This window comes from Taudactylus pleione, unplaced genomic scaffold (genome assembly GCF_031769625.1).
Source record: "Taudactylus pleione unplaced genomic scaffold, aTauple2 ptg000154l, whole genome shotgun sequence".
Taxonomy (NCBI): domain Eukaryota; kingdom Metazoa; phylum Chordata; class Amphibia; order Anura; family Myobatrachidae; genus Taudactylus; species Taudactylus pleione.
This window is the reverse complement of record NW_028284556.1, coordinates 39,013,180-39,032,258: the sequence shown is the minus strand read 5'-3', so window position 1 is coordinate 39,032,258 and position 19,079 is coordinate 39,013,180. Positions and strand designations below refer to the sequence as shown.

Sequence of the window (19,079 nt, the reverse complement as noted above, 5' to 3'; positions counted from 1 at the left end):
TCCTTCATGACAGATTAAAAAAAAAAATATTTATTTATTTATTTATTTATTATTAAAGTATTTATTATTATATATATATTATCATTATTATTCTCCAGGAACCTCTGAGAGACTCCTGAATCTTGGCTGGCTCACAGAAAAACAGACTTCCACAAGCCCATCATTGCTGTGCTCTTTGTAGTGAAATGGGCAGTCCACGCTTTGAATCTCATCCTACTGGCTCTGCCCTTTATACAATGCCGGGAATCCAGGGGGAGAGCCACATTGATGCAATCCTGCTGGCACACATCCCACCTGACTGCCCCTCTCAGAGGGCACAGCCACAATGTCACCAACTGCTGTATGTTATTATTTATATGGTACAAGCAGTGAAATCAGCTGACATATGCACAGACTCTCCCACCTAAGCGGTAAGTAAAATATCACTGCTCCAGACCAGTATCATTGGGATAGCAGGGTATCAAAATGAGGCAGACTAGATGGGCCAAATGGTTCTGTTTTGCAGTCAAATTCTATGGTTCTATATAACAAGCATGTGCGTAACTACCATAGGTAGAAGGGGGTGCAGCTGCTATGGGGCCCAGAGCTGAGGGGGGCCCGTCTTCCTTGTCAAATTTACATGTGTTATATACATTTTTCATCATTGGGTGGTACATAGGGTCCCATACAAACATTTGCTATGGGGCCTTCAAATACCTAGTTGCGCCCCTGATAACAGGAATAATTTGGTAAAATATGGTGATTCCCCTACCCCGTAAATAAATATATTGCATATATACAGAATGTATTCTTTCAAAAATATTTGATGTCATATAGTAGACATTTTTTTATTTAAGTCCATTTCAACAAACTAGCATTCAAGGATGGCTCCAGGTGGAGTAGCACCCTGTGTCATTATTGTCTAATGCCCCCAGCCCCACCAACCAAAAAGGGAGTGTGGCCTAATTTCCATAGACCACACCCCTAGATGATGCCATTTTGGGGGCTTGCCTGTATGGCAAGCTTCCCGTTTTACATCATGCTGTGGGCGAGACCAGCACTCCATCATCAGCTGGGCTGCCCCCCGCCGTCTCCCTACACATGCGTGCGGCATCCATTCAGCTTCACCGACACTGCTGCTCTCTGTATCGCAAACCACAGCTGCGGCAGTGCGTGTCCCCAACCTCCCGGCCATCCACGGGACACTTTGGCCTGCTTGTGGAACAGTGGGATAGTGCTAAAAAAACGGGACTGTCCCGCTGAAATTGGGATGGTTGGGAGAACTGTGCCTCTATGGGGTGGCGCCCCTGTTCGACCGCACTGGTTGAACACCCCTAGAGCCAGCCCTGCAAACATTTTATATTTAATAACAGCAACTGGTATGTGCAAATGCACAACAGAGGTTGCTTTAGAATATAGGTGCACAAGAAAAAAAAACATGGAACCCATACTGTAGGTATCAATCAGATGTTTGCTCTTCTTTTCTACACCTGGAAAGAATACAGTTTGAATGGGGTTGGAATGGCTTGCAGCACCTTTTTCCTGGGCAACAGCTTTAAACACTGTCATCCGAGGAGGTTCACAACAGAAGTCACCTGGCTGCGATGGACAGCTCCTAGCACACTGTCCTAGTATATCTCAATAAATCAAAATACCTTTCAGCACTTTACACTTCCTAGCAGCACACAGAGAGTAAGGTATTATCATTAATCCAAATTTACAGCCCTGATTTGTTTCATTATGTTATCATTATCATTGTTATAATTCCCCCCTAAGAACACAGCTTCCTTATTTATTCAGCTACATTTGCAAAACATCAGCATCCACGTCCTATCACATAATGCCACCTCTGACTGATCTCTTTTGATGGGATTTATCTCCTTTGGACTTCAACCACGTCAAACATCTTTACATGCATGAAAGTTACTTGCAGCTTTTGATCCTATTTGGGTAATGGGAACAGATAAGACAGATCGCAGCTTGACCATAGGACTGAAGGGAAAAAAAATGGTTTCCTCAACAATGAATTCATTTAGAATTAAATACAGAGCAACTGGTGGCTGATTAACTCTGATAAATGAACAACCCCACTCCCGCAAATCATTACATCACCTTTGATGCATCTCCCTAGTCCTTTATTTATTTTATTTACTTCCTTTTCATTGATGTGCAGTCTGAATGCAAACTGTCATCTTCGTTTAAGCTACTAATTAAAGAGATCCAGTCAACCTGTAAACCTACTAAAAGGTTAAACATCTGAGAAGTGGGGTGTTTTTTTCGTAACCTCTAATTTGGTTGGCCAGCAGCCTATGTAAAATTTTCTGCTGACACATTATACAAGTTGTCTGCTATACGGGCTTTCCATTCCATAATATAAGAGAATACACTTACCATTAACACACTCAAAGACGTCACAGCACTTTCCAGGTGTTCCGTTACCTCGCGAGACTATTCGGGGGATCGACCCCGCTTCGCATACAGGGAAACTGCAAAGCCCCGAAAGGCATTCACATCTGTGTGTAAGCAAAAGGTGGAGAATTTGTCAGCGAAGCAACTTACTTTATTCCTTGAAAAAAAAGAAAAAAATTAACTATCAATTAAGCTCATTGGGGAACACCAGCGTACATTGGGCATTACCAGCAGATGTCAAAACAGTCTATTACTTTTACAGGTCCTGCATTATCAGTCAGTGCACAGAATCAGTAGACTCTGGCATGCCAAAATCAATACGGTTTATTCACTTTTATTCTTCAAAAGAAACAAACACAGCAATGTCCTTATTAGAATTGAATGCGGCAATGCCCTTATTGCAGAAATGGAGTAATTAGCGTAATTTATGGAGGCCAACGACACAAGCGGCATCTCTAAGTGTGTTCAAGTGCATCTATATATAGTCCTGTTCACAGTGCACTTAGGTTTTCTCATATGAGAGGGCACTGCGGGATGTTTATACACTACCCTCTGTTCTGCAGGTGCAGCTGTATTGTACTTCAGTAAAATCATATTTAACACTTTCTTATTGATATCCAATTTTACCCACCCCACAAAGCAAGCTTGGGATATATTAATCATGTGATTTTTTTATACAAGCTCGGGCCAGCAAAGTGGCCTATGGCTGCAGAAAATGTAACTTTGATATCACCTGATTGATTTATTTACAATTATTTAGATAGCGCACATATAATCTGTAGGGCTTGTATAGAACACACATATACACTAGGGTTCCTTTTTGGGGCCTCTTGAACAGGGGACCATGTGCACTGCACACCCTGCACCCATTAGAGGTCACTGTGTGAAAACAAAATGAGACATGCATACTACAGAGCAGAAAAATGTTAGACATGCTCACTTTGAAGACCAAGTGTATCACGGCGATACTGAATATTTTATTTTCATGGGGGAATTTATTGACAATACCTTGCTGGTACACAGCCTGTCCTAGCGAAGAGTTAGTCAGCAAAGTGATAACTAGCGCTATGGCTTTATAGCCTGTTCTGTCACTACACATGCACGGACATTCATTTCTGCATGGTTTTTGTTTCAATAAACCGACCCTCAAGGATCTTTCAAAACCAAGACTATTCTTTTAGACTGCCTTGTTTTTGGTAATACCAATAACACTGCCCAGTTTGCGTTGTAGCCCCTTGCTGATACACAGTATGTTCCACACAGTTTTACATAGTGACAGCCTATGCCAGGTGTATCCACAGTATTTCCTTCATGCCAATATATACAGTACACACAATATACACAAAACATGTACCCTCATGCATTGTTGCAATATTTCAGACCTCCTATCCAGGAGATGCGGTGGGTAGTTCCATGAAGTCGGGGGCAGCTGGGACTTATTGATGCAATGTGCATCATAACGCCATGCCCACTGCAGTGCGATGTTGCAAATCACATCATCTCACTATAGTGGGCAAAGCACGATGATGTGAATTGTGTCACCACACTGGGTTCCACCCACCATTTCTCACTCTGGATCAGCTTCAGGGAGATTTCCAGACCCTCCAAGTGACTAATATTACGGAAGTCTCCTGGACAATCCGAGAGAGATGACAAGTATGCCTCAATGCCTGACTTATACACAGTATGTCATACCCATCCTCATGCCTTCAATATACATAGTACTGCACCTCCTCATGTCAGTACTATAAACAGTACGGTCCCAGTATATGGTCAGCACTCCTCATGCCTGCAGTATATGTATGTTTCCTATACTTAAAGTAAAAACAGTACACCTCCCCCACGTTAGCAGTATACACAGTGCTGCCACCTCTTTTGTTAGAGGTAAATGCTGTATATTGGCCGCACTCGTCATTTGTGTGCATGAGGCTTGCATATCATACTTACCGACTTTTAGGCTGACCCCTCCGGGAAGGAGCAGCAAGGTTGGCTCCTTACTCACAGCAGGTGGGCGGTGTGGGAGGCGTGGCGGCTCAATCGCGTCATAGTGGCCCCGCTCCCATGATGTACAGAGCCGATGGGCTATGACGGCGTGATTCAGCACGAATAGCGTCATCGCCCTCTCCGGACTGACCACTTTTGCTCAGTAAGTGGGACGGCCATGGCGGGGGTACGAGCCGGCGGCAGGCGATTCCGGGAGACTTGCATAGTCTTCTGGTTGGTCAGGAGCAACACCCTATTTTCGGGAGGCTACCGACCATTTCAGGAGAGTAGGTAAGTGTGCTGCATATACAGATGTGTCCTCATACATCTAGCATCAATGTGCCACGCAGTTCGACTTACCTAGTGTGAGTGAGTCGCCAGGTCCTGTGCTACTCCGCTAGCATTGGTCCATGCCGCTAGGACCCACCAGCAGACTGTGCTTATTACTCTAATATGTGACACTTGTGTATCTATTTGCATCTAAGTCTGTATATGAACCACAACAGAACTTGGAATGAGTAAAGCTGCAGCCACTACATCGTAGTACTTCGTATACAGATTCAGAGTCTCAGTTGCACATAGATATACAAGTGTCATGTCATAACACATTAATCAGCACAGTCTGCTGCTGCGTCCTAGTCGCATCCTAATTCTGCAAAAAACGACACCTGGCGCTTGCATAGTCTCACGGGGGTTTTTTTAGGGTGACTGTAGCAAAGCTGTATAAGGACATATCTGTTCTCCTGGCATGGAAGGCTTTGGGGGACCTACTATATACGTAGGATCTGAGGAGTATGTATATAAATAGAAGATAAACCTTTTGTTAACAGGCAAACTGGTTTCCCCACTGTGAAAATTCTGCGCTTACCTCTGTAATAAAATTGGCTCCAGGCGAGAGGAGTTTATAGGTAGAATTGACAGTATCAATAATCTATTGCGTACATTGCTTTTCTGGAAAAAGGATTCAGAAGAAGCTGTGTCAGAACTATGTTGGAGGAGAATACAACGTACATCAGAATTGTATGAGCAGATTTTTAGAGCTCTGAGCTCTACTCTGAATTATTCATCTGACAGAATACACCTTGGAATCTGTGGCAGGGTCGACCACATCTCCCATCAAACTCTGCTTTTTGACGACAGCAGCAGCACAAGACATCTAGAGGATCACTTTTTCCATAATTGCTACACCACACAGACGCAGCATATAAAGGATCAGGAGTTTCTAAATGACATGCCGGGAATTATACATATGCATATTCAGCCTTGCCGTGACCTCACACGTGTTTCCTCCAAAAGCTTTAAAATAACTATCTGTAAAGCTGAAGATCTGCACCATGCTCTCAGTATGTGACTAGACCAGCGCACGCTAATAATACTGCATGAAGCCAAGACCTAACATTCCTATCTCCTAATACTAGAAGGGTGAGCTAAAGGGGCTTTTGTATCACTAAACAAAATATACATTAAATAACAGATATATTCATCCTTAAAGTGATCTAAATACTAAAAAAATGATATAATAATATGCCAGGAGTGGCCAACCCGTGGCTCTCGAGTCGCATGCGGCTCTTTAGGTTTTGTGATGCGGCTCACCCCACTGGAACTGTGAATGCTGGCCTCTGAAGTGGTCAGAGGCTAAAGAAGACTCTCATCGTTTCAGAGGCCAGCGTTCCTGATGTAGTACGTGGTCTCCTAGGCGCCTGCTGGATCTGGTTAGATCCAGTCAGAGGGAGCGGCAGTGGGAGCCAGAGCCAAATCCAGTGTGGTCAGGTAAGTACTGGGCTGGGGGCACTGCTTAAGGGGCACTGCATATGGGACAAAACTACAGGGGGCACTACATAAAGGGCACAAATACAAGGGGCACAGCATAAGGGGCAAAACTACAGGGGGCACCGCATAAGGGGCACAAATACAGGGGACACTGCATAAGGGACACAAATACAGGGAACACTGCGTAAGGGGCAAAACTACAGGGGGTACTGCATAAGGGGCAAAACTACAGGGTGCACTACTTTAGGGGGCACAAATACAGGGGGCACTGCATAAGGGGCACAAATACAGTATTTTCAATGTGCTGGGCTCGCCCCCATTGTGACTAAAAAAAGGGGTGTGACACAAGGTCATGCTCCTGCAAATGTCATACCAAAAGCATGCGCAGAAAAATGGGGCGTTGCCTTGTGACAGCTATCATGCATGCTATTGGCGCTTTAGCTTGACTACAGATATTTTTTAGCTCTTTGCCACTGACTGGTTGGCCACCCCTGTAATATGTAGTAAAGTAGACATTGTTGTAAATATCATAGTACTCGGCCGGTAAGTTCAGAAAAATATACTTATTATTAAGAGCTGATCTTAAAGAAAGGTAAGAATATTGCGTTTATCTAATCTACAACATATTATTATGCTTCTTGTAAATCTTATGGGCCATGGTGATTCTGCTGTAAGACACTGGGGTATATATATCAATTATCAGGTTTTAGACCCAATAATTAAGATTTTTAAGTACTACTATTCATGTCAATAAGAGAGTATGGGCTTAATTCAGAGATGGACGCAAAGCCAATGTTTACGCAGTTGAGTAATTATCAGTAATCAATGCATGCGTCTGAGTCGCACTGTGCATGTGTCAGGCTCATTACCAACGATGCTCGCAGTGAGGATTTATTGGCAAAGTACTGACAGGCAGGGACTGTGGTTACTCAAATGCAGATGTGTTGCAACCAGTGGTGGCTCCAGAGGTGGGGCTTCAGCGCAGTCCAAAATTCAAATAGGGGAGCCACACCAACTGTCATTTCACACGCTGCCAAACATAGGCCCGTATTCAATTTGAAGTGAAAAGCCGTGTTCGTATGTTTTTGGCGGAAACTTTTTGCTGATGACGTCATTTCGCCATGCGGAAAAGTATCTGACAGTACTTTCCGCTTGTTTAAGTTTCGCCGGGTCCTGTTTTCGCCTACTTTCAAATTGAATACGGGGATATGTGGGCACGCGCGCGATACTTTTCCGCCTGCAAAACACGCAATGTAGGCGAAAATTACGGGAGGCGAAAAAATATCGCGGGTCTGCTCAAATTGAATACAGCTCATAGATGGCTAGAACTCACTGGCAGTTGGTGTGGCTCCCCTATTTGAATTTTGGACTGTGCTGCAGCCTCACCCCTGGAGTCACCACTGGTTGCAACTGTTTTCTGGGTGTCCCAGCCTGTGACTGCAATCCTGGTGTTTCACTTCCTGAGGGCATTCTGCACGACCATAGGGTTAACTCAGACGGCCGATAATTATTGACTGATCTGTGACCAAAGCTACTTTTTTGTACGCAGTTGTTTATATTTGTGAAGCCGCCGGTGGGTAGCTCAATACAAATCCAGAGACGGCTGTAAGATTTGCACAACCACTGCGTACAAATTCACAGCTGCAGTGGCATTAGCGTACATCTCTGACACAGGCCCTATGTTTTACCCAAATGTATTAAGAAACATCTCAGAGATTTCTGCTGCAGTCCCTCCATGTTACATTCAGGATATACAAAATATTTCCGGGTACGCACAAATATTATTTGATAAATAGTCTTCATTGTGATATGGATGTTTCTTATTCCCACTTACGGCAATGGTAGAAAATCACCTATTACCATGAATTATCAATAACATATCACCAAGGCAGCTGAGCTTGTGATGAGGAGAGGCAGAGGGTGACGAGGAGAGGCATAGGGTGACGAATAGAGGCATAGGGTGATGGGGAGAGACAGAGGGTGACAGGGAGAGGCAGAGTATGATGGGGAGAGGCAGAGGGTGATGGGGAGAGGCAGAGGGTGACGAGGAGAGGCATAGGGTGACGAGGAGAGGCATAGGGTGATGGGGAGAGACAGAGGGTGACGGGGAGAGGCAGAATATGATGGGGAGAGGCAGAGGGTGATGGGGAGAGGCAGAGTGTGACGGGGAAAGACAGAGGGTGATGGGGAGAGGCAGAGGGTGATGGGGAGAGGCAGAGTGTGAGGGGGAGACGCAGAGTGTGAAGAGGAGAGGCAGAGTGTGTCGAGGAGAGGCAGAGTGTAATGGGGAGAGGCAGAGGGTGATGTGGAGAGGCAGCGTATGACGGGGAGAGGCAGAGTGTGACGGGGGAGGCAGAGGGTGATGGGAAGAGGCAGAGGGTGACGGGGAGAGGCAAAGGGTGATGGGGAGAGGCAGAGGGTGATGGGGAAAGGCAGCGTGTGACGGGGAGAGGCAGAGTGTGGCGGGGAGAGGCAGAGTGTGACGGGGGGAGGCAGAGGGTGACGGGAAGAGGCAGAGGGTGACGGGGAGAGGCAGAGGGTGATGGGGAGAGGCAGAAGGTGATGGGGAGAGGCAGAAGGTGATGGGGAGAGGCAGAGTACAATGGGAAGAGGCAGAGGGTGACAGGGAGAGGCAGAGGGTGATGGGGAGAGGAAGAGTGTGTGGGAGTGGCAGAGGGTGACGGGGAGAGGCAGAGGGTGATGGGGAGAGACAGAGTGTGACGGGGAGAGGCAGAGTGTGAAGAGGAGAGGCAGAGTGTGACGGGGAGAGGCAGAGTGTAATGGGGAGAGGCAGAGGGTGACTGGGAGTGGCAGAGGATGATGGGGAGAGGCAGAGGGTAACGGGGAGAGGCAGAGGGTGAAGGAGAGGCAGAGGGTGACGGAGAGAGGCACAGTGTAATGGGGAGAGGCAGAAGGTGATGGGGAGAGGCAGAGTACAATGGGAAGAGGCAGAGGGTGACGGGGAGAGGCAGAGGGTGATGGGGAGAGGAGGGTGATGGGGAGAGGCAGAAGGTGATGGGGAGAGGCAGAGTACAATGGGAAGAGGCAGAGGGTGACGGGGAGAGGCAGAGGGTGATGGGGAGAGGAAGAGTGTGACTGGGAGCAGCAGAGGGTGATGGGGAGAGGCAGAGGGTGACGGGGAGAGGCAGAGGGTGACAGGGAGAGGCAGAGGGTGATGGGGAGAGGCAGAGGGTGACTGGGAGTGGCAGAGTGTGCAAGGAAGAAGCAGGAGGTGACAGCAGCAGGTGTCAGGGAGAGAAATAGGATGACAGAAAGCGGGTAACAGGCAGAGGGTGTACCGGGAGATGCATTGGGTGACGGTCTGGTCAGAGGTTGACAGGGGGAGGCAGAGTGTGACAGGAAGAGGCAAAGGGTGATGGGAGAGTCAAAGGGTGTAGGACAGATGCTGACTTGGAGAGGCAGAAGGTGATGTGTATAGGGTGACATGGAGTGGCAGAGGGTTTCAGGGAGAGGCAGAGAGTGACCTGCAGTCTAGACGGAGATGGGTCATTAATCAAAGGCCTTGAAGAGGCCCTCTCCTCCAGCCTGCGGGATTGTTGACAGTGTGGACTGTTTAAGGCAATCCCGGATGAGGAACAGCCACTGACAGACGCCAGTGTGACTGCTGCCTGTGCTGCAGATCATCCGTGATGATTATCCAATCAGTAGCGGGTAGCATGGCGGGCCGCTTACTCCCCTGGTAGCCCAATGTGACAGCGGTAGTTCCATTCTGGTTGGAGGCATTGCTTCTCTGGAATTATGAAATCTTGATGAACCTATATCTGTGTAAAACCCTGATAGCTATGTAATTAGTTGACTGCTCAGACATTGACGTTTAAAAAAAATTATATAAAAAAGAAAACGGGAAAATTTGGGTTAAAGTCCCAGCACTTCTCTCTCCTGCTACAACTTTCCTAATGAAATGGGCCATGGTATTGTCAATGTCCTGCATCCATGAACTTCCAATTCATTTGCATGGAGTTTAATCTAGCGGTCATAGATCCCTATTAAAAATGGTGAATCTATACAAATAGATGACAGACCATAGCGGTTGTCTGTCTTATTTCTTTTGTGGTAAAATAATAGGATATCAAATATAACTTCTGAGTTAATGCAACAAAACATAAACACAGTAGAACTTGTGTCCATTTACTTGAGCTCTCATTCACATAGCGTTTTCCCTGTGTATATGATAGAGTTGCGTCCCCTACGAGTGATTCATGGGCGCAAGGAAAATGACCATGTGTGCAAGACAGAGTTTCATTAATAGAGTATGTTCCTCAGTACACCCATTTCACTTATATATTGTATTTATTTAATTTGTTTTAAATATCTGCAATATTGTGGCATGTAGGGCCTGATTCAGCACGGATCGCAACTGCAATCGCAGCTGTGTAATCGCAGACAATGAAGCTGCGATAATATGCTAATGTCTGCCACCTCTCAGCCAGCGTAGAGATGCCCACTGCTGCTTTCTCACATCCATAATACCTTGCACTCCTGCGTATACATCGGTGACATCGAAGCACATTGGGCCGTCACACACAATTACAGCAGTTCGTCACGCTTGAGATTGGCTATATCACTTGTGACTTTGAAACAAAACTGGCATTTTTTCAACGGGTTCCACTAATATCATTATTGATACATTGTTGGGGATAGCTATCAGTGGCTACAGGCTCCACCAGTGCCATAACAATTCACTTGCTACAGCATTATATAGCTCATTCTGCACAGGTATATGGTGTAGCTATTCTCACAGGAGAGTGTGTTTTGACCGGGGAGCCTGATCAACTCCTACATTTGCATGCTTGGTAATTTCCTGTTTGTTATGAGCTTCTAGCAGGCTCGCTTATTATTATTATTTAATATTTTTTACAAATTCCTATTTATTTTTGTGTTTATACATGTGTCTTTGTTTTTTATTATTTAAGCATTAAATTATTTTAATACATTGATGTGTTGTTCTTATGTCCCAACATAAATATCAGAGCGCAGTGTTTTTCCCTTCTATTGTTTATGCTTGTGAGGTTGGCAATCACCTCTTTTAACACTGCTGCACTGATATTTGAATCACTGGCTCATTAGCGCTGAGGTGTTTCTTGTGAGTTCACTAATCTGTCTCAGAAATTGCAAGTCTTGTCGCACGCAATGAGCACTCAAGCTGTGTAGGCAATCGCAGTGGCTAATTTATGCACGCCCATGCAACGACGTTCAAACGGAGAGGCATGTCTGCGTTTCACTGACCACTCCCCCGTCACCACCCCCAAATGCTCATGGCCTGTCACTCAGTCTACGATGGATTCCAGTTTGCGTCCGCAATCGCAGTGCGATCGCCACGATCGCATGCACAGTACGCAACAATCTGTCGAACTGCGTACGCGATTACAATTGCGATCCATGCTGAATCAGGCCCATAGACATTAAAAAATGTTTGGTTTTCCTATCCAAATGAAGTCGATGAAATTAATGAAAATGTCAACATTATTCTGAAAAAAAAAAACATGTATGACCTGTTTAAAATTAATTTGAGTAAAATGTATGAATGTAAATTAAAATTTAAATGTTTGTACTTTCCATATGTTTTGTGTCAAGGGATTTCACTATATGTACACACTGTAAATTGTAAATCTGACTGCACACTGTAATTGAAGACAAATCCAGAATTAATCAGGAGTCAGTGTGAACGTTAAAAAGCTGCTTTGAATAAGAATATATATTCTGATAAAAACAAACAAACAATATAGTCCATAATGTTGGAGCTAGAACCTATACCAGGGATTCCCAACCACGGTCCTCAGGGCACACTAACAGTCCAGGTTTTAAAGATAGCCATAGTTGAGCACAGGTGACTTAATTAGTACCTTAGTTATTTTGATTTAACCATCTGTGCTTAAGCATGGATATCACTAAAACCAGGACTGTTAGTGTGCCTTGAGGACAGAGGTTGGGAATCACTGACCTATACAGTATACACACTTAAAAAGAAAAACAATCCAGACATATGTAAAAAACAAAAAGAGTCTTGTGAAGGGTGAACATCTCCCCTGGGTGAAGGGTGGCAGTCAGTCTTAAAAACAGTTGTACTTCCCGTAAATTAAATCTGTGGAAATTGGTAAGGAGGTGCCTACTAGATGAAGTAGTTTAAGATAAATTCAGTTGAAACATCAGACTGCCAATGGTAAATTATATATGCTCGTACTAGAGCTAATATAGCATTCGCTCATATGTGTGAAACTTTGTGGCAATCAACAAACGTAGTCCTTGTGCTGCATTATCATCTCCAAACGATACATATAAAGGGACACCAAAAAATAGTGTAGTAACATTTAAAAGGTTTATTAACACACAAGTGAATGAAGAATAAAACTGTGTAAAGTGGATACGATTTATGTGGAACCAGAAGTTCAGGAAGGCGTCCAGCAACCTCAACGTGTGTAATTTACTTACCAAATTAGAAACAAAGCATATTTTAGAGGTGTAGCATCCCGTTTAGTGAAATAGGCATTAAATCTTACTTGCCTGAAGTAAGCCACTTACATTACATTATCCCCTTATGGTAAAGGCTTTACCAAATAAATGCTAAATATGTGTCATACATAGAGCATATAGTTATACATAGAATAGCTATGGCCCTACATTAGCACACTGTAAGCACTGATATCTGAGAGAGTAATATGTGCAAGTTCCTGTGCCGCCACTGTCATTAAATAATTAAAACAGTGATGGGCAGCCAGTGGGTAGCTTGGGGAAAATACACATCCCACTTCCATTTTTAACTTTGTGATTCTGACATAAATGGTCGAACAATCCAATTGCATAGACCGACTGCTGTTCATGGACTAGCTGACTGTTTAGGCTGGTGTCATGATATGGAAGGTGACACAAACGGTTTTGGGGGGCCCCTTACATCCGTGCCAAGAAACCCATTAAATGAAACTGAATCAAGGCCTACGTTGCCTATCAATATCACACTGGCATCAATAAGAGCACTCGACACTTCCCCATGTCTGCTTCCTCTTAAGCTCAAGCTCGCTGACAGGAATCTGCACTGCCAGACGCTTGCGGACAGCTGAGCTTGAAAGATGAAAATGCTTTCCTTTCAATCTAAGTGATGGTTGGCATGATATTAATTGATATCAATTGCTATTAAACATACTTGCAATGGATGACTGCACTTTGACAGCATGTGTTTCCTCCCAAGGCCTATTTGGAGTGCCAGGGATGCCATTATAATTGTAATAACAAGTGAAAGTAAAATGTGAGGTATAAAGAATGGAGCTACTGTGCTCAGAATAAATTTCCCCTGACAATATGTATTTAATAACATGTGTCTCGGAGCTAAAAGAAATCTGAGCAATATTTTATACTTCGCTCACTCACTTTTTTTTTTTTTAATAAACTGGGAAATAATGAAAAACAGCTTTCTTTTAATAAACGGTTAAAGAGCTTATGTTATCATTGTATCCTTTTAGCGACATGCACAAAACTGCAAAAAAAGAAAAAAGGAACATATTATATATTTATTATCAGAACTGTAAATGTTAAAATAACTTTTTTATATAGATAAGTAAATTCCAATATGACTTCAAATATCTTTTATAATAAGCTTTAAAAAGGAACTTCCACTGGTATATCAATGTGAGTTCTCCCATGGGGCTGGCATCTACATTGATGTGCGAGAGCTGCAGGAGGGAGTGATCATGTGTACATACGTAACGACGGATGACTGCTGATTGGATGAGTTCTATGGCTGTCCAATAAGGTGCCAGCTGGCACTTGGAACTGTGTATGATTGATCCTATACCGGTTAAACAGCGATTCCCACCAATCTTAAAAATGCAGGCTATGCAACATTTAGGCCTCTAGGACTTCATTTTTCTTTTATTAGATCATCAGCACTGTTACTGTCCCCTGCATGATTACATGATGGAGTGGGACAGGAACAAATTTAATATGCTCCTATTTGGAGTTTAATTTCTTGGTGTTTTCAACACTTTGACAATTCTAAAGGCTGACTCCTTATATTTATTATCGTCCTGGCAGGGCGATGGAGCACTAGAGGACAGGAGTGATGTGGGGGTGGAGAGCATTGGGAAACTAAAAAATAGCTAGGATCCAAGTGATATTAGTTGGGTGTTCATCTGAAAAATAGAGAATTGTTTAACTAGATCACAGTTTCTCAAACTCGGTCCTCAGGACCCCAAACAGTGCATGTTTTCCAGGTCTCCTCACAGAATCACAAGTGAAATAATTAGCTCCACCTGTGGATCTTTTAAAATGTGTCAGTGAGTAATGACTACACCTGTGCTCCTGCCAGGAGACCTCGAAAATGTGACCTGTGTGGTGTCCTGAGGACCGAGTTTGAGAACCACTGAACTAGAAGTTTTTGTAAAAGATTATGCAAATTAAAGAATCTTAAAGGAAAGGTACCACTTTCTATTTCATTTATTGTTTTCACCAAGGTGAGGAGAAATGGGAAAACCTTACTTCGCTGTACAGCTGTATAAGAGGGAAGCTATTTCAAATATTGGCCAAAAACTCCTATGGAACACTGCCCCTAGTGGCCACATTCTAATTGGAAATATATGACTTGGTTGACCTTTCTTTTATTTACTTTGGCCTCCTACAAATATACTTAATGGCACTTTAATAGGGGGTACACACTTGGACGATGGACCCAATCAACCGACTGACCCACTGACTGATTTTGGTAAGCATACACTTACCAATCGGCCGCAAAATATGTCTGGCCAGAAGAACCCATTTCAATATGCCCGCCCAGTTTTTATGTTATTTGGAATGGTTCTTGTAGCCAACATAATGTGTGGTCGTTTGGTCGGATGTACACTCTATAATATATCTGTATGATATATCGCATATGCCGTGCCGCATGGCCGAAGCAATATATCTGTGAAAGAAGTCGTTCAAGGGTATATTGTGTGTATACACATGCAGATGGACTGAATAATATATCATTCCTCAGCTGTACGAACACTATATCGTCCAGTGTGTACCCAGCATTAGTCTATTTTTTTTCTATTTGGATTTGTCAAATGTCAACACTAAGGAATATAGGCATATGGATTTCAGGAAGGTGCTAGTATGTGTGATTAATATTATACATTGGCAGTTCTAAAAGCAGTTACACCAGTCTGTGATACAAATGAATGATAGAACACTTCTTTTGTAAAACCACAATGGCCAAGATTTGCATTACAAATACAAATGCAATCAAAAGCCTAAACTTAATTAGTTCCACATTTTCGCAATAAACGTTAGTCTGTCCAACTACTTTCACAGTCATTCTTGAGCCATATCTACAGTATGTGATTTATCGACTGGAAAGGAGAATATAGAATGTACATGGATTAATGTGTCTGATTTGTGTGGGAAAACCATGTTGGCTACAGCATGAAGCTAGTCATAGATGTTTCAATCACAATACTTACAAGACAGTGCTATAATGCATTTATTGACACTTGCAGACAAATCCTTTGAAAGAGAACAAGTCTTCCTATTTACATTAATACAGTGAATGAAAGGAATGAATGAATGATGTGTTTACAGCCATTTTGAGGCTTTTCGTCACAATGAAAAATGTATACTATTAAACTTGGATTGGAAAAGCAGTCCCGTCTTCCTATGTCTTCAACACAGTAATACGCATGGCTGCTGCCATCTATTACACATGATGAATGTCAATTCATTTCCTGGTGACTGGACAGGTGCTAAAGAAGATGTATGTTTTAGAACCACACTTTTATCTAATGCCTTCACAGCAGGAAGGACCAGTAGCCTGTCCTCCTGTACATCCCCCTAAATCAATGCATTTTATGTTGACAATAATAAGTCTGTGCGTGTCACATAAAGAAACGAATATCTTTCCGGGTATTTCTTAAACACTACCAGAAAACATATAAAATCACTAAGATTAGGAGAGATGGCTGGATGCCTGTGTTGCATGTAGCTTCAAAAAGTTTATTAAAAAAAATACCCCCCCCCCCTCAACTCAATAATTAAATGGACTACTCCATATAGTAGAGAGAGACGCATTTACAGGTGCACTTGCCACCTGTAATAAAATATATATATATATTGTGATAGGATCACTGGTAAAGTGGTCTGTGGCAGGTACATTTGTCCCAGATTCCTGTCTTTTGTGTTTTAAACCCCCAGGAGAAAGTCTGCAGTGTAGCAGGCTTGAGGTTCGGCTTTTTGAAAAGCCGGTTTGGGACCTGGGGGTTGTGGGTGAGAGGAGAGGGAGGGCTCCACCCACGGCCACTCCAGGTTTTGGTTCTCGCAGCCTGGTAACAGGCTTGTTAGTTTGCCACCTGAGAGTGGCCAATATAAGCCTAGTTTGTTTAGGGCTGATTGTCTCACCTGGGAGAGCAGGCAGGGAGTTTGCTCAGAGACACTTGAAAAACCTATCTGTGAGTACTGTGCTGTGCTTTGTTGCTGGCGAGGGCATTAGGCCCTGCCAGGTTCTGGTAGTGAGGGAACTACCTGTGAAGTTAGTGCCCCGACAGGGCTAGGATTTATATTTATGTTTTCTTTACATTTCTGTCATTGTACAATAAAGACTGGCACCGACCAGCTTGTACTTGCATCCAGACTGGTGTGCTGCTTCCCTGCTGCTGTGTGTGTGTGTAAGGAAGGAGTCCTCTACCCAGGAGAGGGACCCCCTAACCTAACTGTGTCACTATATATATATATATATATATATATATATATAGAGCCGTCACATAACCTGAATAAAATAAAAAATCCACAATAACAGGAAGATCAGGACTATGGGGTTCCCCTGACTTCATGAAAATCAGTCCCAGGCAGGTCAGCACAAGATTTTTGCCTAGAAGGAAGTAGGGGTACAAAACCTGCATGCCTCTCTCCAGCCAGGGGCATTTCTTCATTTCTCTTGGCTGTGACTACAGGAAATAACAGTAATATTAACAAGACTGGGACTCCTGGAGTGACACCTTTGTCTTAGGAACATTAAATGGTGCTAAAAAAATAAACAAAACACATATACTATTTGGAAATAATTTTGTACTAAATAAAAGACTCACCAAAAGTGCAATTGAACGTGCTGCTCCTTATTAGTTTGGGGACGAAACACAATCTTTGCTCACTTCCTGTTGGTGCAAATTTCAAGTATATTGTGCTCCATTCTACAAAGGAAGAAACTCTACAAAAAATGTGCACTCTCAACAAAACTGCCCAACATTGCCAAACATACCCACACACTTTGGCAAAAAATTGACTTACAGTGACTGCAATTGCATATCTCCAACTCTAGAGGCGCAATATATATACTGTATATACAGCGGGTAAAATAAGTATAGAACACATCAACATTTTTCTCAGTACATACATTTGTAATGGGGCTATTGTAATGACATTTTTACCAAATGTCAGCAACAACCCATGCAATCCATACATTCACAGAAATCAAACCATAGATGTCCATATATTAAGTTATTTGTAATAATGTGAAATGACACAGGGAAAAAGTATTGAACACATGAAGAAAGGGAGGTGCAAAAAGGCATGGAAAGCCAAGACACCAATCTATCAGTAATTAGAAAGCAATTCTGCCCCTTGTCAGTGCAAAATAATATAAGCTGGTTCAGTCCCAAAAGATAAAAAGGTGTCTCATTACCAAAGTGTCACAGAAGAAACATCTCACAAATGGTAAAGCAAAGAGCTCTCTCAAAACTTTTGCAACCTTATTGTTGCAAAACATACTGATGGCATTGGTTACAGAGAGAATTTCTAAACTTCTGAATGTTCCAGTGAGCACTGTTGGGGCCATAGTCCGGAAGTGGAAAGAACATAATTTCACCATAAACCGGCCACGACCAGGTGCTCCTCGCAAGATTTCTGACAGAGGAGTGAAAATAATTATCAGAAGAATTGTCCAAGAGCCAAGGACCACTTGTGGAGAGCTTCAGAAAGACCTGGAATTAGCAGGTACATTTGTTTAAAAGAAAACAATAAGTAATGCACTAAACCGCCATGGCCTGTATGCACGCTCACCACGCAAGACTCCATTGCTGAAGAAAAAACATGTTAAAGCTCGTTTAAAGTTGCTGCACAACATCTGGACGAGCCTGTGAAATGCTGGGAGAATATAGTCTGGTCAGATGAGACCAAAATTTAACTCTTTGGATGCCATAATACACACCATGTTTGGAGGAGAAATGTCACTGTACATCACCCCAAAAACACCATACCAACAGTGAAGTTTGGAGGTGGGAACATCATTGTGTGTGGCTGTTTTTCAGCATACGGTACTGGCATACTTCCTGTGGTAGAAGGAAGGATGAATGGAAAAATATACAGAGACATTCCTGATAAAGATCTGCTGCCATCTACCAGGATGCTGAAGATGAAACGAGGGTGGACATTTCAGCAAGACAATGATCCCAAACACAAAGCAAAGGACACTCTCAATTGGTTTCAGAGAAAGAAAATATAGCTGCTAGAATGGCCCAGCCAATCACCTGACTTGAATCCAAATTAAAATATATGGAAAGAACTAAAGATCAGAGTTCATAGAAGAAGCCCACGGAAACCTTCAAGATTTGAAGACTGTTTATGTGGAAGAATGGGCCAAAATCACACCTGAGCAATGCATGCGACTAGTTTCTCCATACAGGAGACGTCATGAAGCTGTCATTACCAACAAAGGCTTTTGTATGAAGTGTTAAATACATTTCAGTAAGCGTGTTCAATACTTATTCCCTGTGTCAATACACATTATTACACATAACTTAATTTATGGACATCTATGGTTTGATTTCTTTACATGTGTGGATTGCATGGGTTGTTGCTGACATTTGGTAAAAATGTCATTACAATAGCCCCATTACAAATATATTTACTGATAAAAATGTTGATGTGTTCAATACTTATTTTATCCACTGTATGTCCAT

The 19,079-nt window shown here is 43.1% G+C and overlaps 1 protein-coding gene across 2 annotated transcripts in view; it reads right to left on the bottom strand.

Moving 5' to 3' along the window:
- The window catches only part of CRIM1 (cysteine rich transmembrane BMP regulator 1), an 836,765-nt gene that overhangs the window by 400,301 nt on the left and 417,385 nt on the right, over positions 1-19,079 (bottom strand). For both annotated transcript variants that reach the window (XM_088474447.1, XM_088474446.1), the window contains exon 5: positions 2,371-2,492. In XM_088474447.1, the coding sequence (XP_088330573.1) occupies positions 2,371-2,492 (122 nt within the window). The remainder of the gene's footprint in view (positions 1-2,370; positions 2,493-19,079) is intronic.